At 40.5% G+C, this 23,310-nt stretch overlaps 2 protein-coding genes across 3 annotated transcripts in view; one reads left to right on the top strand and one right to left on the bottom strand.

The window, feature by feature from the left end:
- The window catches only part of spryd3 (SPRY domain containing 3), a 54,054-nt gene extending 42,070 nt beyond the window's left edge, over positions 1 to 11,984 (bottom strand). Inside the window, exons 1-6 of the mRNA XM_018675822.2 lie at positions 11,845 to 11,984; positions 10,569 to 10,696; positions 9,219 to 9,294; positions 6,526 to 6,650; positions 5,003 to 5,138; positions 4,729 to 4,917 (exon numbers count right to left, since the gene is read on the bottom strand). Coding sequence (XP_018531338.1) covers positions 4,729 to 4,917; positions 5,003 to 5,138; positions 6,526 to 6,650; positions 9,219 to 9,294; positions 10,569 to 10,696 — 654 coding nt within the window. The 5' untranslated portion in view covers positions 11,845 to 11,984. The remainder of the gene's footprint in view (positions 1 to 4,728; positions 4,918 to 5,002; positions 5,139 to 6,525; positions 6,651 to 9,218; positions 9,295 to 10,568; positions 10,697 to 11,844) is intronic.
- Positions 11,985 to 15,526: 3,542 nt separating this feature from the next.
- On the top strand, positions 15,527 to 19,993 carry igfbp6b (insulin-like growth factor binding protein 6b). Of its 2 annotated transcripts, none has more exons than XM_051071417.1 (4): positions 15,527 to 16,263; positions 17,166 to 17,200; positions 17,915 to 18,034; positions 18,237 to 18,375. In XM_051071417.1, exons 1-4 carry the CDS (start codon positions 15,927 to 15,929, stop codon positions 18,267 to 18,269), a joined length of 525 nt encoding a protein of 174 aa, XP_050927374.1. In that variant the 5' UTR covers positions 15,527 to 15,926; the 3' UTR covers positions 18,270 to 18,375. The 2 variants fall into 2 exon arrangements, with proteins under 2 accessions (XP_050927374.1, XP_018531339.1); XM_018675823.2 differs by lacking the exon at positions 18,237 to 18,375 and adding an exon at positions 18,396 to 19,993 and having other exon boundaries at positions 15,530 to 16,263.
- The last annotated feature ends 3,317 nt before the right edge of the window (positions 19,994 to 23,310 follow it).

The raw sequence follows: 23,310 nt of genomic DNA, 5'->3' as shown, positions 1-23,310 counted from the left end.
GCTAGTTTTCTCTAGTGCCAACACGTTCACATTTCTGATTTTGGGGTAAAAAGTTTTAAAAAGTGAAATTTCACGTTCAACTTGTGGCTTAAGACAAAATAATACCTGCAAAACTAATAACACTCCCATCATCCTCTGCTCTACCATGTGTTTAGCGCTAACTTGCAAATATTAGCATGCTAATGTGTTGAGATGGTAAAAATTATCGTATGCATTGTTAGCATGCTAACATTAGCATTTAGCTTGCCTAAAGACTGGCACACACTAAAAGATTTTTAAAATCTTAAGCGATTTAGAAAATGTGAGAGACGACACACGACAAATGACAGATTTCACAGTTTTGTTCTTAAGTGTGATTTGTAAGAATAAGACCAACGCAGCCACACCACACACTAATAGATTCACCACCAACAACCAGAGTCTGGACTCTCAAAACTCGAAATCTTGTGTGGTCAAACGTAACTTTAGAGTAAACAAACATGGCAGGCGACGATGTCTCTAAATAAATATTGAACATGTTTAATATTTATCGGAGCAGCCCTGAACACACCTCACACCACAGGAGAATCTGACAAGATAATAGTTAGAACCATCAGATAATCGAGCCTTTGCTGACTTTGATCGGGACGGAGGATTCAGACCAAGAATCAGCCCGATTATCTTGTAGTGTGTACCCCACTTAAGATCCAAAGTAGACTCTTGGAAAACAGGCTGCATACAGCTTCACAGAGCAGCTAGAGTGAGTCCTAAATCAGCTTTATAGTCCATCTGAACTGCGTCAGATGATCAGAGAGCTACACCTACATTTTTCCGATGTTGGATTTGGGGGTGGCCCCCCATTACCTGGGTTTCATTGATTTTCTTGAAAGAAATTCATTGGAAAACTTCTAAATCCTACAGCTCTACTCCATAAAATTCCTTATAAATACCTATTTTTTCTGGCTGTATTATTAAAATAGTGGTTTTATTTCAAAGGTAGGTATTTGTATGTTGTCCTCTGGGTTTTTTATCTCTGCGTGACACCGATCTCACCTGTTTTTCACCAGTTTCAGGAAGTGTTGCAAGTTACAGCTTGTAATGGTTTGATGTAACCTACATGAAGTCATCTTGTTCCTTCTGTTTGGACAGAAATATTTATCACCATAGCTCAAAACACATAATATAATTTCACAATTTCAAACTTTTCCGAGCTAATTTCTGACATCATCAACGAGTAGCATTAGAAAACAATGGAGCGAGACTGAGCTAATCCCACCCAAAACAGGTTTGAGCGGATTATTGCAAAACAGACTGCGTCATCACACCATCCAATAGAGCTGTGATCTCACCATCACATGAAACTGATTAACTCACTAATGATGAAATACCTCTGGGTATGTTGTAACTCATTTTGCGTTAATCTAAACAAACCTGTTACAAGCAGGTTTAGCCGAGACTCTATTTTATTGTCTGGTAATTACTGGTTGATCAGGTCAGAAATTAGTTAAGAAAATTAGTTTTCTCATAGATCTTTGTGTCTGTCTTGCATAATTTTATCTTCACTATTAAAGCAAGCAACCGAAGGTGAGCAGCCACAGTTCCTGTGGTCTTACACCACAATGACTAGTCACATTTCTGGGGAAATACCCTTCAGCTGTGGTCTAACAGTTGGCCTGTAACAGGTAGCCCAACTTGTGCCACTATGAACTAAGTCAAGTCAATTTTACTGCTTTATTTTACTTATTTTATAAATCATAAATTTGCCTCTGATGGCTTTATAATCAGACGCATCGTGTGCCGAGGCAAATGCGAGAGATGCTCTCAGTGATTTACTAACAACCAAAACTGTGAGTGTGTAAAAATGTGGGAAAAAAAATGTTGGAACTCTAATGCTAACCTGCTAGCACAGCTAAACAACCCACTGAGACCTGATCAACCTGAGTCAAAAAAATCTGATATCCAAAACAAAGAGCTATACAACAAGAGCGTAATGGATACCAAAGATGTTCAGAAAACACAAGGCTCAGGTAATTACAGTGAACAGAACAATAAACATAATGCAACACATTAGTCCTGTAATACTGCCCTTATGAAACAAATATGTTTTATTTGTTGTTAGCACCTCTACACATGAAAATAAAATGAACAAAATATTAGAATCAGATTCCACTATGATAAAGTCAAATACAACACCTGCCTGATAATGTACAATATAAATGAAGCAACACATAAATGAAGTTATAATGTTAACAAAACTCTGTGTTCAGTAACTGAACCTGTTGTTCTTTAATTATCCTGCAGCTGAGAAATCAAACTATGAGCAGTGTTTCTCAAACCTTTTCAGACCCAGGAACACTCAACTAAAAAAAACCTCACAGACCATCTGACTCCCAAAATATCCAAACAAAAACAACAGGCCTGTTTACCACTCCACTGATATATTACAACTTACAGCCTACGATTCTAAAACATGTTTCCTAATGTAAACTGCCTTCAGCTAATGATTTTGTGCAGTGCATGGTACAACAGCGAGCTGTGTCATATAGTGAAGTTAATGCTACGTTAATATCTCCAATTTTAAATAAATACAGCACCCCCAACCACAGAATCATACATTTATAAAACACGACTCTCTAATGTAAACTGGCATGTCGCTGTATGAAAAGTGCATCCTAAAATCTATTTTAAAATATGATATTAATCTAAAATGTGCTGTATACTCACGGTCTTCTCTTGGAGAAAGGCTGCTACAGAGAGGTGTCAAGTCTATCACTGTTAAAGCTGTGTTGATCAATATTTTTATATCAGTTTAACTCAGCTTTTGAGTCTCATTTAGCTCGGAATACCTGCCCAGCTCCAAAGTTAGCGATTCGCTGGTAGAGACCAACAGAGCCAAAAAAACAGAGCAAATATTCAACATGCATTCATGAGTGTACGTGTGGGCCTGTCTTTGAGTGACAGGAAAAGAGAAAACCAAAAAGCAGTGTGTTGTGTGAATTAAGTTTAATTATAATTTATTAGGTTTAATTGGTGTATAATGGTATAATAACACAGGACTATTATGGCTGCAAATCATGACTGCAATTAAAGTGATTACAATGTGGCAACCATTCTGCCACATCCGGCAACCAAAGTTGACGGAGGTGCCTTGAATCAGACACATCTGAAGATTTAACTGTAGATTAAATTTTTAAAAAAAGTTGGTGCGCTACCTCGCTTGATGTGCCTTAGATCTGCAGGTAGATTTGTGTAACCAACTCCGATGTAGAAGAGACTCAGCGCCTACGCCGAGACTCAGCTGTTTATCTTGTAGCTGAACCTAGTTTCTACAGAACTCAAAAGAGGAAAACCCCTGAGCTCATGAGGCAGATCTGCAAAAACACTTCCAAAGGTGACCCAAATCCAGTCACGGCAAGATCATACAGCGACTCAAGACAAAATAATGCAAATTCAAGTGGAGTGTCTCTGGAGCTTTCCCCTGAAGCATTAAGCACTGTTGTCAACAAAGAGGGATTTATGAAAGAACAAGCAGTTGAATGATCTTGTAAAGAAACGCAAAACAAACAGGGGGAACTGGCAACAACCAGGCGTAAGTACAAGTTACAGGAGAAACCCCAGTATAATCTATCCCATTCAGATGACACATGCTAGAAAAACACACTAAATATACTGTATGTAGTCTCTGTGTTTTTACACAAACACAAGGAATCTGAACAGCCAGCTGGAATTTATTTGAACCACCTGTACACGACTGTGCTACACACACTCCTGGAAATAACACCAAAGTGATTAATAGAATAATTATTTAGTCAACTGAGGAAATAATACATTTCTACATTATTATATTAAGCTGTAGAGTCTCCAGAAATTAGTACGATTTATTTGCTTTTATGTCTCAAATAAATTAATTGTTAGAATAAATTAAATATCTGTTGTTTTTCATATTTCATCGGCTAAATCATTAGTTTAAAAAATACTAATTAACTGGCTACCTGCAGACAGAGTCGAACAATTAATGGTAAATTGACTTTTTTAGTTATGTCGATCACTCAAAGCACTTTACACTACAATTTAATTTCAGATTTAGTATCCTGTCCAGAACTTCAGCCCGTAATCTAATCGAAATATTACTGAAACTGCAGCATGGCAGGAACTAAAAGGAGGTAAAATATGTGACAACACACCACTATAAATGAAGTATTGTGGTGTCAAGATGTATGGGAACACGCTTGTTTGGCACAAGGAAAAAAATACTACGTGGCAAACTAATAACAAGTGGGAGCGAGACCCTATTCTGCAGCCATGACTCTCTCAATGCACGGGAATGAGATAATTAAGACGTCGCCACAATAAAATTATTATTAGTCAGTTGTTTATTGACATAGTGGCAGGGGTATCATCAGCAGCTGCTCGCAAACATGGACAATTTTGACTTGATTTCATTTTATTTTACCCCTGCATGAACTCTACCGTATAATCATTTTAAAACCTTGATCACAAACCTCCTCGCCTCGACTTGTAGCTGTTTTAACTAATGATATCACTGTTTAACTGATCTTAACTGAGCCTTATCTTCACTTTATTATCCTTGACTCTTACTTATTTATATAGATAGATGTTTGCTGTTAGCACATTACACATTAAAAGAGTTGAGGCCAGGCAATATGTTTGACGCAAATCGCCCTCCAAAAAAGTTGGAGTATTCCTTTAACCATGAGGAAAATAAAAGGGTCTTGCTCTGCGTCTTACCGTGCCGCTGACTCTGACGTCATGAAGCCGACCCCAGTCATCTTCATGGCTGTCAACCATCATCATGCTATCGTCCTCCTCCAGGAACCACTCAGCCTGCAGGTCAACCTTCACCTCCTCCCCCATGGAGTGCATCCCTACGGCGGGGAACAGCCCCTCCGCCAACACAGGAACCTCCACTGAACCCACCTGCGAGGTTAAGGAAACAGTGAGTGAAGAAACACAAGCAAACACAGAAGGTAAAACAGAGTCAACACCGTGTTAAAACACCTACCTCTTTGCCGTTTTTGGTGAAAAAGACCGTTGTAAAACCTGCTTCGATGTTTTCTGAATGGATTCCACAGCCGATGCGGTCGCCACGAGCACATTTTGGCCCAAACTGCTGCCCCACAGGGTTGCCATTGTACAACCTGAGAGATAAAGAAGTGATAAAAATCTTCTTGAGAAAAATGCTAGCTCCATGTCGTTGCTCTAATCAGGGTTCTGTGCAAGTGCATGCAATGCCCAGCTGGATGACAGAAGGAGCTGCTTTCAGGGCTTCATTCATCATTTTTCAGGACGTTGAGAGTGGCTGTTTGCTCAACTTGTTTTATTGTCTGGCCCATTGTGAATTGTTATTATTTTCTTAATAACTGCAGCAACTGTTTGAAGTGACAGAACAATTCCCACATCTCTCAGTAACTCAGAATCACAGTGATTGAATATAAAGCTGAGTTTATATTGTATTTAACTACAGAAATAGAGCTACAGGTCAAGCTCCCTGCTTCTGTTTTGTTGCACAAAAAAAGAAGAAAAAAGGGCTTGGTAATCTTATTCTTTACTGTATCACTTGACATACTTTGCAATCTTCCTTTTGTTTGCCACAATTGTTGCTCTCCACCACAAAGCAAATAAAAGAATGTAATCTTGCTTACATTACATTCTTCTGATTCTTCCCATCGCACTTCCCATCATCTCACTAAATTACTAAAGTGAGTAAAACTATGTAAACACACTCTGAGGTATAAAATTACAGCGACTGATGTGGCCTGATAATGTGCAACACGTCTGTCTAGTGTTGCAGCGGTGCTCTCGACAGATAAAATCAGATGCTGGAATATGAAGCAGTTCCTACACTGGAGGCGTCTACAGCAGGACTCGCACGCACAAATATAAATCCAGTTTTAAAGATGACGATAAAAACACAGCACTTACAACAGATTACTTATAGGTTAAGTATTTACGGCATGTAACAGATTAATTTTACAATTTCTTGATCATCAAAATTACAAACAGTTTGTTGATTGCTCTATTACTCAAGCATGAGGAAGTGAAGAAGATTTGTGACAGCAGTGATTATTAATTTATCAAGCAAAAAAGCAAAAGATTCACAGGTTAAAGCTCCTCAGTTTCTCTTTTAATGTTATTCAAATTCAATACTCATCTGAAAATGTCAATTTGAGTTCTGAGAAATTGTGATATGCATTTATTTTCTGATACTTTCCAATTTTTTCTACTACTATAAATAGACAAAATGTTAAGCTAAAAAAAGGAAACCCAGTAAATCTTAAGTGGAAAATAATCAGTAGTTAAAGCCGTACAAACAACACAAATGTTCACAGTCATTTATCCTGCATCAAGAACATTTTATGCTGTTGAAAAATACGAAGAAAAAGTAAGAGCTGAGGAGAATGATATAGTGAATTACCGCTGTGGTTACGTGTGGATGCAGCAGCAACAGGCCACAATCCATTTTCCCAAACCATGCAAGAAACCAGTGCTGAACTGTAGCATATAGATGACTGTGGTTTGACTTACTTGCCGTTGTCAGCGTGGTAAGCTACAGAGTATGGCAGCCAGCCAGGCTGGTGGTCCAGCCTGTAGAATTTAGGCACCAGGCCCACAGCAATGGTCCCCCTCACCCCTGTGTCCACTATCGTCACCTACACACAGAAACACACACAGACACACAAACAGACAACACTTTAACTACAACTGTGGCACGAGTTAAAGTGTGTCAGCTGAGTTTACTTTGATTCTAAACATTAGATCTCCAGACTTTTAACAAAACAAAAAGTTGGTCTCTCATCAGTCCTTATTATATTTAGTGCATTGCACAGAATATAATAAAATAGACATGGATAAAATAAACATATAAACATGTGTTAGCGAGCTTATATTTAGCATATCTGATTTACCGACTGGCTAGTTAAGATATAAACACATTTTTATTTATTTTTTGCTGGTTAAACTTTAATACTATAGATCAAATATGTTTACCACACTAGTATCATCAGAACTTATTGACTGGATGTAGTCGGTGGGCTCAAATGTAGTACTGTGGAGCTAGCTAGCTAACCCTAACCCTGTAAAATGAAAGCGTCCCCCAACCCCGCCACCCGTTTATTCCCATTCATTCCCATGGGATTTTTCCAACTTTGAAAAAAAAAACCCGGTGGCCTTGATAACGACTCCACAGAGGTTTAATACCTGGGTCTCCCCACGACTGAAGAAGCTGCTTGAATGAGAGGTGAAATATCTTCAAGTATCTACAAGTATCCAAGTCCAGCTGCCCTCGACTCAACCCTTCTCTGATTCTCACCCTGCTAAATCTTCTTCTCTTCTAGCAGTCCTCACATGCCCTTTCCCCTTCAGATTCACCTGCCGCACCTCTGTCTTCATCCCACACTCCTGCATGATGGCTATCGGCACATAAAACCAAACTTCTTGGGTTCCCCTGACTAAAAATTCCAGGCCTGATTCCTTTCCAGTCTGGCAATTTAAGGATAACACATTATACCTTAGCTTTGCTAAAGAAGTAAATTCTTTGCCTTGGCAGGTCACCGCATCCACACCTAAACTGTTAAAATACCATGGATGTCCAAATAAAAGTTACAAAAACATGTGAGATTACTTAAGATTAGGAGAGGAGTAGGAATGAGCCGTTCAGTTATGTTGATATTAATTTTTCAAATAAATCTATTAAAACAAGAGGAATGCTGCAGATGTTCGGCCCGGGATTGAAGAAGACAGATGAAGAAAACTGGACAGAGAGCAGCAGTGCTGACAACGGAGGTGAAATGGATTCCTTGTGAAAGCAGAACGAGGAGAAACACGAGGATAGCAGTGACGCATACGTTGACAGAAGCCTGACCTTTATGAGAGTAAATGCTCCCAAATTTTTCGAGATATCTGGGAAACTGACAGCATGTGCGTCACAGGGGAAGAGGAAAAAAGTAGCATAATGGCCACACTAAAATCCACTTGTTTAAATGTCAGAGAGATCTATCAGGCTCCCAAATGTGATTCTCATTTAAATATATCCATTGTTGCCTTTAAGATCTGGAGGTCAGATGAGAGTTTGACATCGCATTTAGAAGAAATGTCACATCTGGCACAAATCAGGGACACCGCACAGTCATGATAAATAACATCAAAGCGCACTGCCAGCTTGTTTAGAGCCTTAGTGAAGCAGATCTGACATATGTCCAAGAGGGGGGTTTTCATCTCAAGAAGTGAAGAAAAAAAAAACCTGAAAAGAATAATGGAAGAAGTAACTCATTCTCAGGAGGCCTTGGTATAGCTTCAGGACTCTGATGCACCGGGGTCTTGTCTGGGTCTATTTGCAGCCCAGCAGAATGACGTAGGTTCGCTGGATAATGTATAGCCTAATGTTTTCTCCTGAAGCCTAAAAACCGAGACAAGTAAGTGCGTCTGCCTCACCTGCAGTCTCTTGACCACACGTCACAAGGCCCGCTATGACGTGCACCGTCCACAAATAAAGCCGGCTCATAAATAACACACTGCAGCCCTCTGCACCTAATTTACAACTGAACTCCTGCAACTTTCCTGTGCTAAATCACAGAGAAACTTTTCTCTTTGCTCTACTGTATGGATGAAAAGTAGTAGAACAGCCTGATGAAAACTGTAGGGAGCGAGTCAGCTTTGCTAAAATAAATGTCCGATGCTTTCTCCTGCTGCCAGTCTGCCTGTCTGTCTGCTGAAAAACACAGTGTGTTAGACTAATCTCTGTGCTCAGAGATACCACCTAACCCACACCCTATCCTTCATTCCAATGCAGCTAGGACATTTTTGAGGTAGTGGTTTTGCACTGGTGAACTGGGACTGTGGGGGGGCACTCAGAATTTAATATGAAGTTGAGAAAATTGTCAGCAATGAGATTCCAGGGGGATAAAATTGCTGGCTGGATGGAAAAGCAATCTTGGGCACAACCAGGGACGATGGTATGTGGATAACCCCCCACCCCCGTCCCAAACATTTCAAAATGAATGATTGTGCAAAGGACCAACAGCTATTTTGTAATGATTATCAGCCTTTTTTGTTTACAAGCAACAACAACAAAGTTAGAGAGAGCAATTTTGAGTGATTATTTCAACTAATAATGCACAAAAAAACAAAATCTTAGACAGCTAACAGGCAGGTCTTGCAAAACTCAGTTACAATCACAACATCAGATGCTGACTTGCAGCATCACTTTCAGTGTGCCTTACCTCGAAGTAACAATTTCCCTTTGATAAAGGATGGCCAGCCACATAGCAACCCACCTCTTCAGAGTTCCCTTGGTAACTAAAGAGGAGAAATTACAGGTTAACAATAGGTAACTCCTAATAGGCCCAACTGCAGAAACACATCTCGAAGAACGACCTCGTTTCTGATTGAATGACTGTCAAACACTGCAACACGTGCAACAGAAAACACAAAAGATTTAGGACTGTTACTGACATATCAAACAACATGCACATGATTATTGGCTCTTCCCGTTTAAAAGCATGTTTTGTTTAGGACAAACACCTATCTTACAGTCATTGTACTTATTAGCGCTACTTCTAGTATCATCGCTACTTCCTTTTAGTTGTTTCAGTTTCAGGGTCCTGATGTTGTGCATGCAGTCACATTGTCATGTCTTACTGGGACACTTGAATCGAACAGAAGCACCATTAATATTATCACATTTGTGCTTCCTTACTATGAAATTGGTCAATTAAATGGTCATTGCAGCTTTTGAAGCTTTGTATCAGTACTGTCGTGAGTTTAATGTTCAGTAAGGCATTAACAACTGAATGAACTGCCACCATCTTTAGACTAAGGAATCACAAGTGTTATACAGCGTCATCACTATTGTAAGAAAGATACATGATCTGTATCGGCCTCTGAGGTTTACAGTCAAACACTAACCTAACTGTACCTTAGTAAGTTTCCAGTAGGGGGAGCATAAGATTTTGGGGGAAAATATTGTGTTTTTCTATGTTATGCTGCCCTCAACATGCCTGATAAGTTTTAATCAGCTGTTCAGAGCAAAAAAAAAAGGGTTAGGTTTGGGTTCATTAATGCAAAAGGCATAAATTCAGTGCTTCTGTAACTGGTCACATATAGCCAGTTACAGCAGCAAACTTTAGCAACACTTCAACACCTCAACCATCCTGACTTTCAATCAGTGATTACTGAAGTTTTTAAATTTGGGAGAACAAGTACAAGATCAGTAGTCAAAAAGATACTCACAGCTGAGGTATTGGAATCTGTATCAAGGAATAAAAAGTCAGATCACTTCTCCTAGCATATTTACAGCCACAGCTTCTGAGCTCTTTTCTGTCATGAATGCACAGAGACACATCGTCCATAAGAACGATAATAAAATAAGATCAGTTTCCTCCCGATATCTCGCTAGGAAAAACCTACATAACAGAGAAAATATCTGACAAGGTGTAATAAACTCACTGTGGCACACACACAAGTTTTGCCTCTCATTATACAAAGGTCGCCAATGAGTAGGCAGAGAAACAAACACAATACAAGACAAAAGTTCTGCTCCACCACCCACGCAAGTTCAAATACAGGCTGACCTGAGAGTGTCTCCGTCCTTCTGCAGCCTCATGTATCGTTCCTGTGCAGGGCGCCCATCCCCGATGTCTCTGATTCGACGCCTCAGATTCAGGAGGCATCTGTGGTGTAGTACATTGATGTCATCCATCTGTGTGAAGAGAATGGGACAGTGGAGAAATAAGCTCTTCACCGTTAAGCTCAGCAGGTTGAGAAATGTTTTCTGTACTTCCTGTTTGCGGCCTGAGCATCGAAAAGGAGGAAAAAAATAACTTAGAGGAAGATGAATCACAGTACCACGGTGAGGCAGATTCAAAACAGCTGGAAGCATTGTATTTATCTTTGGGTTGGGGACTGTTGGCCTCGCCAAACAAGACAATAAGTCATTTTAAGACATGGGATCTGATAAATTGTGATAACCTGTATCTCCTTGCAGTTATCTCTCATGTGTATGAAATGTAAACAACAGTTAATGTATACATTAATACCATGTAATGTTCATTCCAGTACTCCATCCAATCTTCAACACTTTGCACCACAACTTCAGAGATGTTTAACTTGCATATGGTTATTTTATGTTGTTGTTGCTATATATATGCTTTATTGCTATTGTATTTCACCTACTGGCTTACACATAATAGTCAGATGTGTATGATTATTTATCTTTGTTGTCCACATGTATCTTCCTGAACATTGTTACTAGTTCTGTGTTGGTCAAAGAAGCTGATTTTGATTCTGATGACAGTGTTTTTCTATGTTAAATTAGGTTTAAATGACGCTGAGAGTGATGTTTTAAGTAAATAACAAACAAACAAATTCCGATTTCCACATCTTTCCTTGAAGCCTCGGTCAGATATTTTGTTTCCAGTGGTTGCGAGGGATAAATCAGTCCAATATTTAAACAGAAAATGTGAGGACGGGCAGTGGGCGTGCCAATGTTTACATCCAGCTGACGCTGTCAAGGCTCGCATGCTAGCAACTCAAAACCATAGTGCTAACGGTTGAGATAATTTCAGCTAAGATAGCATGAATGTACAGACAGCTAACTGCTGCCGTTTCGGCGGACAATGGTATACCAATTACTGTTAACTTATTAACATTTAAGAGCAGTAATTATCAATTCGCGTTAGTGACGATGGGTCCGTCTAGTCGCCGAGCTAGACATGGGTTAGCATCACTAGCGGCTAATGCGATAGCTTCTTTGCTTGAAGCTGAGGCTCGGTGCTTAGCGAGAGGATGACGAGAGGTGGTTTCTGAAATTGTTGAGCAGAACAGGTATTTATTACAAGTGCCGCTTACCTGTTATCGAGGCGGCTAATGAGGCAGAAACTCACTTTTGTCCATCAGCCGTCAGCCCATTAGCGCTACATAAAACTTTACAAACTAGAGTTCGGCGCTTCCCAGTGACATCACACCCTCGTTACCGCAACAGCCAATCACAGCGAGGTTTGAGAAGTGTGACAAGAATTCAGCCAATCGCTGTGGCTCAATTCGTGTGTGCGCGCGTGTGTGTGTTCGCTTGTATTGCTTATGTTGTGGGGACATAAATGCATCACCACAGGCACATTGTAGGGACTTACCTCCCTTTTGGGAACAAAAAACAAGTCGCAAACGATAATCATTAAATTTTAGGCAAGGTTTGGTTAGCGCTTACATTTAGGCTTACGTTAAGGTTAGAGTAAGGTTAAGTTTAGGTTTAGGTTAAGCTCACAACCCGCTCTATGGATCAACTAACTTCTTTCATTTGCACTGTGTCTGGTGAGTATTACAGTATTATCACAGTATTTTTATTTAAATTGACTGTGTGTTTCACAATCCTAAACCGACATATCAAAGCCTTGAAGTAGGCAGGTGGCCAGTTTAACAGTGCTCAGTCCAGTGTTCATGTCCTTTATTTAAGTAAAAGTCACACTGTAAAAATACTCAGTTACAAGTAAAAGTCCTTCATTTGAAATCTTTTTCAAGTAAAAGTACAAAAGTAGAATCAGACAATGTATCTTAGCCTGCTCAATACAGAAAAATGGTTATATTATCATACAGTATATGATATATTCCTCACACATTAATGTGCAAGCAGCATTTTACAGTTTTAATTGGACTGCAAGTAACTGATTATTTTTATTAAGGATTAATTTGCTGTTTATTGTCTCAGTTAATCAGTTGATTGTTGGGTTTGTTTAAAAAACAGCAGTCTAAACCTCAAAATTAATTTAAAAAAATCAAAATTATTAAAATTAATAAAAGGAAAAGCATCAAATTCTCACATCCGAGAAGCTGGGATCATGAAATGTTTGACATTTTTGTTTGGCAAGTTATTTAAATAATTATAAGAAAACATAGCTGCCACTGCTCTTCATATGTTTTGTGTGCAAAAGCTCATTTTGTAAAGTAACTAAAGCTCTTAGTAAAAAGTACAACATTTCCCTCAGAACTGAAATGGACTGAAAGTATAAAGTGCAGGTACTTGAGTAAAATACTTAATTACTAGTCCGTGTCCAAACACAGGGTTAGTGAGGCCCCTGTTTGCTGTGTTGAAAGCCAAAGTGGCAGCAGAGAGACTTTCTGAACCAGCTGTGATAGAGCTGAGCCGGGGAGGAGGCAGCAAACTGAGGGAGAAAACTGCTGCGTCTGCCTGGAGGAGGAAAAATGAATAATCCAGGGCAGTGTGGAAAAGAGAGCCCCCGTTGGTCTGGCGTGGGTCTTGGAACATTCTCCTGATATGTGGAAACAGACTAGCGCTGCAGCTTGCGAAGCTGATGGGAACACAAGACGGCAGGTGATTTCTGCCCTCCTTGCCAAGATTAATCAGAACAACAGGCCGCTGATGGCGAGGCGGATCCTGGCCTTGTGTAGCCCTGAATTCCAGCGAGTACAGGCCATTGGGTATGTCTGTTCTCCTGCTGCAGGAGCAAGTGACCCAGTGCCAGGCAAACTGCTCAGCACATTTTGTTCACAAGTAAATGTCACAAGTTGGGCTACAACTTACTCATAGTGTCATTACTGATCTGCTGATTGTTTTCGATTAATCGTGTGGTCCATAAAACATCACAGTACTTAAGAGCACAAGTTGATACATGTCATTAAAGGATAACTCACGTATTTTTGAACCGTTCCCATGTTTTCGGGTGTAAATGACTGACAGGGATCAGCACAGTATTGAGCAAGAACCTGGCAACCGCAAACAGCTGCTGCAGTTTAATCCAATGGGAAATCATCCACATCAAAGTTCGTCCACTAAAGTGCCACTGACGGGCTCAGACTATTATTATAAGTGTCTGACAAGATAATGGGTAGGATTCTTACAGAGATAGACCTTTTTATTAAAGAGTCGGATTCAGAAACATTGATATACATCACTACCAGACTCCACTGACAAAAACAGTTATTCTACTGAGCAGGACACAGAGGCTGCTGGAACACAGCTGCCTCAGTCAGTTAGTTTGTTTGCCTTGTTGTGTGACTTTCAGTGATGGCAGAAGTAGTCACATCCTTTACATACGTAAAAGTACCACACAATAATGCAAACAACCTAACAGATCGAGGCAGAGGTATTCCAGGAGCTCCTGTGTTCTGCTCCCTAAAATTCCTGTTTTTGTTAATGGAGTCTGGTAGTGACGTAAATAGGGTTAGAGTTAGGTTAATAAAAAGCTCTATCTCTGTAGGAATCCTGTCCATAATGTTGTCAGACACTTACAATAACAATCTGAGCCTGTCAGTGGTGATATATAGGAATATAAATCTAAATAGTTGCTGATGAATTTTCTTTCAGTCAACTAATTGACTTATTGACTGCTCGTTAAAGTAGAAGTCATTTAGCTGTTAGATATCAGTGTTTAATATCCTAATTCTGTTCATGCTTCACTAAATTCAAATTCAATGTTCATGTTACATCTGTCCTCCGAACACCCATGGCAGCAAGGCAAAGCCAGATAACACAGGAGACAATGGGACTCTAGATAAGAGAGGAATTCATTCCTCAGCTCTCTACCAACCATCTTCATCTGCAGACGCTTTATATATAATGTTACAGCACATACTCTGTGCATCAGTGTATATTTACAACAAAGTAAACACAGACTACACAGTTTACTGAAGTATTTTAACTGCGGTAGCTGCAAAGTTACCTCTTGTATCTGTCTTGAAAAGAAAGAGGATTTTTCTACAAGTGTTTTAATGTTATAACATCATTTAAATGACCTGCATCAATCAGAATACTTTGCACAACTGTGCAGTTTTATCACATCAGGAATGTCAGGATCATGTGTGAAGGGATCAGTGGTGATCTTTTTGAGGATGGCACCCGCGTAGAAAAATCTTAACTGGCTGAGTGGAGCGATGGATTGCATTATTAGCAGTTTCAGCTCAGGCTGGTCGACGCGCATTCCTGGTAAAGAGAGCGAGTTCGCCTCCTCCTTCCTCCTCCTCCTCCTCCTCCTGAATTATCCAGATGATTACTCTTGCAATTCAAACAACCGGCGAGCAGTAGTCTCCGTTGCCCTCCTACTTCAACATGTGATATGGTTCATGAAGTAAAGTAACATCAGTATGTTCCCTACGGCTCATTCAGGAGATTTCTTGACCGGATTTCTAAACTTTGACACATGCAACAAAAAGACAGAGTATCTCAGGTGTGTGTCTCTGCTCTGGCACTACATGTTTGTACAGGAAATGCAGGGGGGAAACACACAGCTGTGCATTAGTTTGTAACAAATGACATTGCAGTGGCGACGCTGATGGAGGCACATGTACATTTGTATTTGTTACCATGGCAAATAGCACGCCAGAAAAGGTCCCTGACATCGGAAAGAAAGTGCAAAATATCCGGCCGTGGCTGTTACTCTTTATGCATGTGTAATGTCATGTTGAGCAGGAGTGTAAGAGGAAGGAGGGCTAGATGTATGTGTGAGTATATAACAGGAAAGGGTGGGGAGATTTTGATAATTTCTGAAAGGAACATAATCCACCCCCCACTTGCTCTCTCCCTCCCTGCCACCTCCCTCCCTCTCTCTCTCTCTCCCTCTCTCTGTCTTTCTCTCTCTCTGAGTCCCAGCCCCTGAAGGTGTCATAACTGTGCTCTCTCTCTCTCTCTCTCTCTCACTCACTCTCTATCACCGCCTTTCAGATCTTTAAAAGCTGGTGCTTTGCTGTGTCTCTCTCGATCTCCATTTGTCTCCTCTGGCACTGCAGGGGACTCAACCGGCAAAGCAAAGCACCAAGGAAAAGCTACTGTAGAAACGGGGAAGAAGACTGAGGAAAGGAGAGAGAAAGGAAGAGAGAGAGAGAGTGGGAGAGAGAGAGAGAAATATACATCCAGAAATAGCATCAGCCACATTTAACTGACAGAGAGTGACAGTGTGGAGAACCTGAGACCTGGACAGAAAATGCCTATCCTTTCTAACTTAACAACCGTTGTTTTGTTGCTGATTGCCCACTGCGGATCATGGACCGGGGCGAACCGCTTGGGGCCCTTCAAGGTCTGTCCCTCCTGCAGGGATCCACTGGGGGCAGGTCGGCCCCCCAGGGACCATAACGCTGCTGGCAGCACGTCAGTGTTGGCCCAGGGAGAGCCCTGTGGCGTGTACACGCTGAGCTGTGCCAAGGGGCTCCGCTGTGTTCCCCCGCCACGGGAGCACAGCCCCCTCCAGGCTCTGTTGCAGGGAAGGGGCATTTGCGCCAAGCACACCAGGACTAGTCCCACTGAGAGGCCCCCCCCCACAGGTAAGATACTGTACACACACACACACACACACACATGCATGAAATCACGTACATGCATGCACCTACAGATGCATGAACACTGCAGGTAGCCCTGAAACGTACAGTGGTTTATTGAGGATACTGTGACCGGCGCCGCACATGATTGTCTATAAAGTGTGTCTCTTGTGTATCTGTAAACTGCATGTGATGCTGTGTCACTCACCAACAAAAAAGAAAGGCCAATTAGTGTGTGACATTTAAGCCTGGATGCGTTTTGTGCACCACAGATGAATTTGCAAACCCCTGCTGCTCTGCAGTGCCTCTGGAGTCACTGTGATAAAAATGTCATCTGTCTTTACATTCCTGTTGTTAATCAGAAATGATGGAAAAAACCCCCACCCCCAAAAAACACATATTTCTGAACTGCATTCAGTGAGGTTTTTATTTAGTCTTGTGGTGCTGCAACAGTGTTTAAGTTAAGACATGCAGACTTCATCTCAGTGCCTTTTATCCATCTGTTCCAATGACAGGATGCATGACAATGATCTGTCCTACAAGTCATGCTCTCTGTGGAGAATTTAGAACGAATGTGAAACTGTCACAGTGTCACCTACATCCTGATCAAGCTGCTTTTTTATTGCAGTGATCCCCATCTACTGTTCAAACGGAGATACTGCGATTAACTGTCTGGAAAAAGGAAATATACTGATGGAAATTAGGTCTCTCTCGTTGAATGACCACCCCCAGATAGATCTCTTCTGAGAGGCTGCCCACAAATGTCTTGTGCAAAAGATGCAAGGATGTATATAACACACAGTCTGAATGTTTATGTGTGGGATTTATTGTAAAAAAAATGTGATATTGGATATGGTTTGATGTTAATGGCTCAGATGGTTTAATGCCGGTGTTTCATTTCCTCTCAGGTCCACATCCCTCACACAGTGGTGACATTGAAAAAGTAAGTTCATCCTCTTATTTTACAGCATTTAATGAATGATTGTTACCTGAATGAGACATGTGAAGCATTTTATATAACAAGATCACGTTATTACACATCAGATGTGGTGGGAATGGTTGTATATCCATAGTGCTGCATTGCATTATAGAGAGTTATTACCATAGATCCCCTGCTGTTTTGGGTGTTGCAGTGGCATGTACACACACTGCTCTGAGGCCATGCATTATGGTGCATGATGTGTGCGCTGCTATGCGGCAGAACTAATTGAGCATGATGTGAATCAGGAAAGTTTCAACTAGGCCGCTGCCGCCACAGATTTTTTTTTTTCCCCACTTTTTCGAGCCGGCTGATCTGCAGCATTTGAGCTAATATGTGAGCAACAATAGTCACGTAAAAACGATCAGGATGACACAGTTTAATTTCACAAAGTGACACAAAAAAACGCACAGTCACTTCAAACCATCCAGTGACCTGAAAAGCCAAAGTATTGTGTAACAATATGGTTATATAATGTTATACAATATGTGACATCTGATATGTATATAAATATACATATCCCCCTGCTCCTGGCTCTGATGCTGCATCACAGCAGCTAATCCTTTGTGATTCACATCGACATGTTCAGTGATCAAAGAGGATTTCTGCCACTCTTTCACACGGGGACAGGTCTTCTATCTCGATGTTTGAAGTCACACTCTGCGTTGCTGTTTTCAGGCGCCCTGCCGCAAGCTGCTCAATAGTGTCCTGAGGGGTCTCGAGCTGACAATCTTCCAGTCCGACCGCGACATCTATATACCCAACTGTGACACTCGTGGCTTCTACAGGAAAAAGCAGGTAGAGTATTACAGTCACCACGGTGAAACATAATACTGGAACTTTTGTTGGCGTTTGCTGCACTGACTTGGTGTCACTGTATGTATATTTCTGAGTGCACTCCACTGCAGATTTCTGTTCGGTGCATCCAGAGATTTGCCTGTGACCACAGGGGCTGAGAATAACTGACACCTCTCTCTCTCTCTCTCTCTGAGCCTCTCAGCTGTGGGCTCAGGGAATCAGTACTGCGCTATGATGACATATCATTTTCTCTCTCTCGCCACCTTTCCCGCTCTCCCACCACTCAATCTCCGCCCTCCTTTTTCCCCTCTTTTCAAAATCTCCCTCTCTCTCCCTCTCCTTGTCTTTCCGTCTCGCACAGTGCCGCTCCTCCAAGGGCATGCAGCGTGGCCATTGCTGGTGCGTGGACGAGCTCGGCACGCCCGTGCCCTCACGTGCCAGCGAAGATGGTACTTTACCGTGCGATGGGGAGTGAGGGATGAGTCTGTCCTATTGCTCTGAGCCTGGAGGAAGAGGAGGAGGAGGTGGAGGAGGAGGTGGAGGAGGTGGTGGTGGAGGAGCAGGAGCACAGGGAGAGGGGGGGTGGCTTTAGCATGTGCTAGACACTGCCTGGACAGGAGGTAGCAGGGATAAACCACTTCCTACACACCGGTAAACGTTCATGTCCTCTCTAGAAGCAAGACACACACACTCTCACAGTCCAGCAGCAGCAACAATAACATCTGCCTGAATGTTCAACAGTTGCAGCAACGTCTCTGTGCGTCGTCTGGCGACATGCTGCATGCTCACATTAATGCTCCGTGAACTGCCTCAGTGAAACCAAGCGGTATTACTCCGAATGATCTCTATATTCCCTGGCTCTTGTCCTGGCTTTATGGTAGATTTTCTTTCATTTTGTTTTATTTTGACCTTTTTACTTTTAGGATAGCTGACACTGCCTGTGTTTGTTCTGATCTCAGTGGGCTGAAATACTGTTACGCAGGTGATGTGACACAAACGTTTGACAAATGTGTCTCCCTCACCGTCCTCTCTCCCTCTCTCCAAAGATACACTGATATCAACATACCTAATTGACAGAATATTTCTTTTTCTATTAATTTATTTTTGAGTATGTATTTCCATCAAGTACTGCTTGAATCTTACAGTATCTTATATGTATGTAAAGTCAGAAAAAAATAGTCATACGAACATGATCCTGGATGCTTCTGTTTTTATTTTATTTGTCAAAATGGCGTTCTGACTGCTTATTAGTTGATTGTTTGTACATATGTTGGATTTTTGTGGTCGACTGTGTGTTCTGAAGTGGCAGACAAAAAGCTTACGGCTGTTACCCTTTTCAAAAAAAAAGTTGTAAGGCATATTTTTATACACGTCAATATAATATTTTATATATGAATTGTTGGTTTATTTAATGAACTACAGTACAATGCCATGTATTTTTATATTGTCAGCAGTTTCTTATTTAAAGACAGAGATTATTTTATTTCATGTTAGGGGAAGTGTTGCGCTTCAGAGGCACCTCTATGGCAAAACTCATCACATTCATCAGAGCTCTATTCTATTAACTGCTGTACATCTTATGGTTATATCTCATGTGTTTAATTTCCTTTTTTTATTTATGCTTTGTTTATTTGAGAATTGAGAATGTCCATGTTACTATTATGTTTTATTTTGGCACATCATACTATAAAAATTCTGATTTCAATAGAGGGGAAAAAAATATATGATCAGATTTGTTCTTGTTATAGTATGTCTTTCCCAAGTCCTTGCAAAAGTCATGAAATCGTGTGCTATTAAAAGTGTGATTAGAATTTATCTATTTCTGACCAATCTTGTTGTGCCAATGTGTGTGCCGTGATGACAGGTCCATGCACAAAGGACCTTAAGATTTGCAAATATGAAAATAAAACATAATGATAATAAAAATGGAGAAGAATAAAACATATATTAATATAACAACAGGTGTTTGAGTGTTTTCTTTCAATGAGACGAACATAGGGATGATGCTGCTGTTGATGGTGATGATATGGAGACGCAGGGGAAAAATTATAATAAAGGTTATGACCTTTAACCTTTTTTAAATCTTTATTTAAAAACAAACAACTTAACACAAATCCATTGGCTGAGAGCATTTACTTAAGTACAATTTTGAGTGGTTTGTACTTTACTTGTTTAATCTTGTGCTACTTTTTACTTCTACTACTTACTACTACATTTTCTGAGAAACATACATCAAAGCATGAGTTTCAATCCGGAATAGTCTGCTATGTCTTTTAGTAACATTCTAGTCACCATGACAACGTAAATCGCAAAAAAACTGCGAAAAGTTTCCTATTGAAAATGAGTAGAAAGTTGTTGCGAAAATGATCAAACTCACCCCTCTTTGAGGCCTCATGATTTCGTCATACTTTCACATAGAAACATGGTTGGAACATTAAACAGATCGAAAGACTTGAGACTTTTTTGGGCTAAATCTGCATTTTGATAGCTATTACGGTTTTAACAAAATTGCAGTTTAAGTTTTATGTTTGTTTTTTTAAGTTTCTTATTTTATAATGGGTGTGTATTGTGCGGAATGTTCTGAGCTAGAGTGCGTGACATCACTTGCACTCTAACTGCCACCTCTGAAAATTTTTCCAAAAAAACAAATTCAAACCTCTTTTAATTCCCACAATTTTCAACCTACACAAACAATTTATAGATAAAGATGTAGAGAAATGTGTGCTCTCTCACCCAGTGTAACTCCCATTACAACATAATTCATTGTTTTTGAATAAATCACCTCTAAGCACAGAGAGCACTGACCAACAGTCCCATAGACTGCCATGTTAAACTGAGTTCTGAAGTTCTTGTTAAAAACAAAGATGGTGGGTGTTTTAGAGCTGTGACACAGCCTGAACCATAAACAGTACATACACATGTGATACATCACTGTTTTTATTGAAGCTCAGTCAGCAAAAAAAGTATCTGAATGACGTTTCCTGTGGATCATATGAACATTTTACTCTATATTACTGACCTGATCCTTGGTTTGAAGCTTTATGCTCATATCCATTTACTGAGCCTGAGAGAAACCCCTCTGCAGTCACAGTAACCAGTTGCCAGCAGCGAGACAGAAATTACACATTAGAGCACATTAGAGTCATGCTGCTTTTCTGCCATTACTAGGCACATAAAGGATAATTCTCTCCTGCTTCTCCACACGGGGACTCGATACATGCCTGTTTCCAAGGTAACAGCATAGAATATCCCATTTTGTCCATGCATAATATGAAATGAGAGTGCCTTGCAGAAAAATGCAGGAGGAAGCATGATCCTTTGTAGCATCACACCACCACACGTCCTACTTCTCTATCTAGGGTGGTTTGCGTTTGCTATTCTTGGAGATTCTTTTCTGTGCATTGAACAGATGAAGCCAGTGATATGTCTGTTCAGCACAAGCACAGTAATGTATAACTCATTTAAAACTACACAATTATGATGTGAGTAAAGATATTTATGTTGCAGAATGTTCAAATGTTCAGTTAAGAGTCTCGGGGGCACATAGATTGAAGTGACTCAATTCTCTGGGTCAAAGTTTAGAAAAGAGAACAGATGTTAAAGCTGATAATTGGCAGAAACTATTCATTATTTTCATATATTTATTTATAACGCATACTCTGTTTGTTCTTTAGCATCAAAGAACGTGTTTGAGAGTCAAGACCAAAGCTCCTGCACCCATTTTCCTGCATGTTAATTGACATCAATATGGTGTAAAGATGTCAGATTTAGCCAAAAGGCAAACTCTCATATGCTGTCCCAGGGAGGTTTAAAGCAACATTATGCAATATTTTACCTTAAGATATCAGTTTCAGGACCATTTTGATGGCACAGCTGCTTAAACTGCTGGAATCAGACCCAGCAAATTCAGGAGTAATGCTGAACTGTAGATCAGCTAAAAAGACTTAGAAGTCATTAAAAACCAGCGTTCATCACTGATATCCAGCCAGGAAACTTTGAAAATATCAAGAATTATAAACAGAGTTTAGTGCGTTTGTAACAGCAACAGCACTTCCTGTTCCAGAAGCCAGGGACCATGGGTAATGTACATCGTTTGGGCGTGTTTCCATTCAGTGAGTGGGACTATATTGTCACGACATTGATAAATGTTGTTTTCTGCATATAAAAACCACTCAACAACTCAGACACGGCACCAAAAAGAATGAATTACCACTTGTGGCTGCAGAGGGCGCTGTTGCTCAGCAGAGGTTACATTTTATTGTTTTAGTGTTACATATTCTTAAATCTGAATTTCAATTTCTGTGGATAAGAGTTCCACATTATTTTGTCAAACAGTTATTGTTGATCATCCCTGATGTCTTCATTTGTTTCCACATTCTGGCTTTTTCTTTAAAGCCCCTGGTGCACTTCAGGAACTCAAGTCATCCCTGCTAGTTTGGGTTACAGGTGCAACAAATAACTCCTTCTGACCACACACCACTATACTCAGCAGAGGTGAATCAGGCTTCAAACCTTCAACCAGAGAGGCCAATGGAATGCTGTAACACTGCAAACAAACAGTATATTCCTACAGTTCTTACTGTTGTCGATGCACGAGGCAGCCATCTTGGATTTTGAGGTTGGGGTTTCAGGAGTTTCTTCTGATTTTCCAAGTAGGAAATGTGATTTCAGGGGGCGGTCCCGCTGAAATTTCATGACTGGGAATTCAGAAATTCTGACTTCCAGTTCAAATGGAACGCACCAAAAAATGCACTACCCAGTTGCATTAAGGGAGATTTAGGATGCAGTGTTTTTGGAGCTTGACCCAGTAAAGCTACCTAACTTTACTCTGCTGTACAAATTTTTATGATTCCTCTTTAATTTGTCTTCACATGTCCAACAGTGTCATGGAAGAGCAACACCAGGTTACTGGAGTGTCTCTTAAATGAAACAGTAGGCAGCTCTGTTTCTGCAGGATTCCTCACTTCTGTAAGTTCCCTCAAAGCTTCAGGCTAACACTTTGTTTTGTGGTCTTACTGCCCTCTAGAGGTTAAACACATCTTTGGGCCTACATGATGCAAGCTGTTGTTTCACACATCTACTGTACAAACATCCAAAACTGAAGTAGGGCACTGAAACACACAGCTGTAAAAATCATGCAAGGTTCAAGCCAACAACAAGTGACCACATGTATTCAAAGCCTTAAGTAGAACCACCATCTTACTTAAATCATACTTGAAACATTAATACATAAAATTATTGACTTAAAACATGTAAACTGGGACCACACTCATTCA

The sequence above is a fragment of the Lates calcarifer genome, linkage group LG6 (assembly GCF_001640805.2).
Source record: "Lates calcarifer isolate ASB-BC8 linkage group LG6, TLL_Latcal_v3, whole genome shotgun sequence".
Taxonomy (NCBI): Eukaryota; Metazoa; Chordata; class Actinopteri; family Centropomidae; genus Lates; species Lates calcarifer.
Note: the sequence above shows the minus strand (reverse complement) of the source record. Positions and strands in the feature narration are given on the sequence as shown.

What these genes read in the sequence shown, in the direction of transcription:
- igfbp6b (XM_018675823.2), top strand. Translation starts at nt 15,927, where the DNA reads ATGCCTATCCTTTCTAACTTAACAACCGTTGTTTTGTTGCTGATTGCC. An exon ending in TGAGAGGCCCCCCCCCACAG is followed by an intron (nt 16,264 to 17,165) that starts GTAAGATACTGT and finishes ATTTCCTCTCAG; the next exon opens with GTCCACATCCCTCACACAGT. An exon ending in GCTTCTACAGGAAAAAGCAG is followed by an intron (nt 18,035 to 18,395) that starts GTAGAGTATTAC and finishes CGTCTCGCACAG; the next exon opens with TGCCGCTCCTCCAAGGGCAT.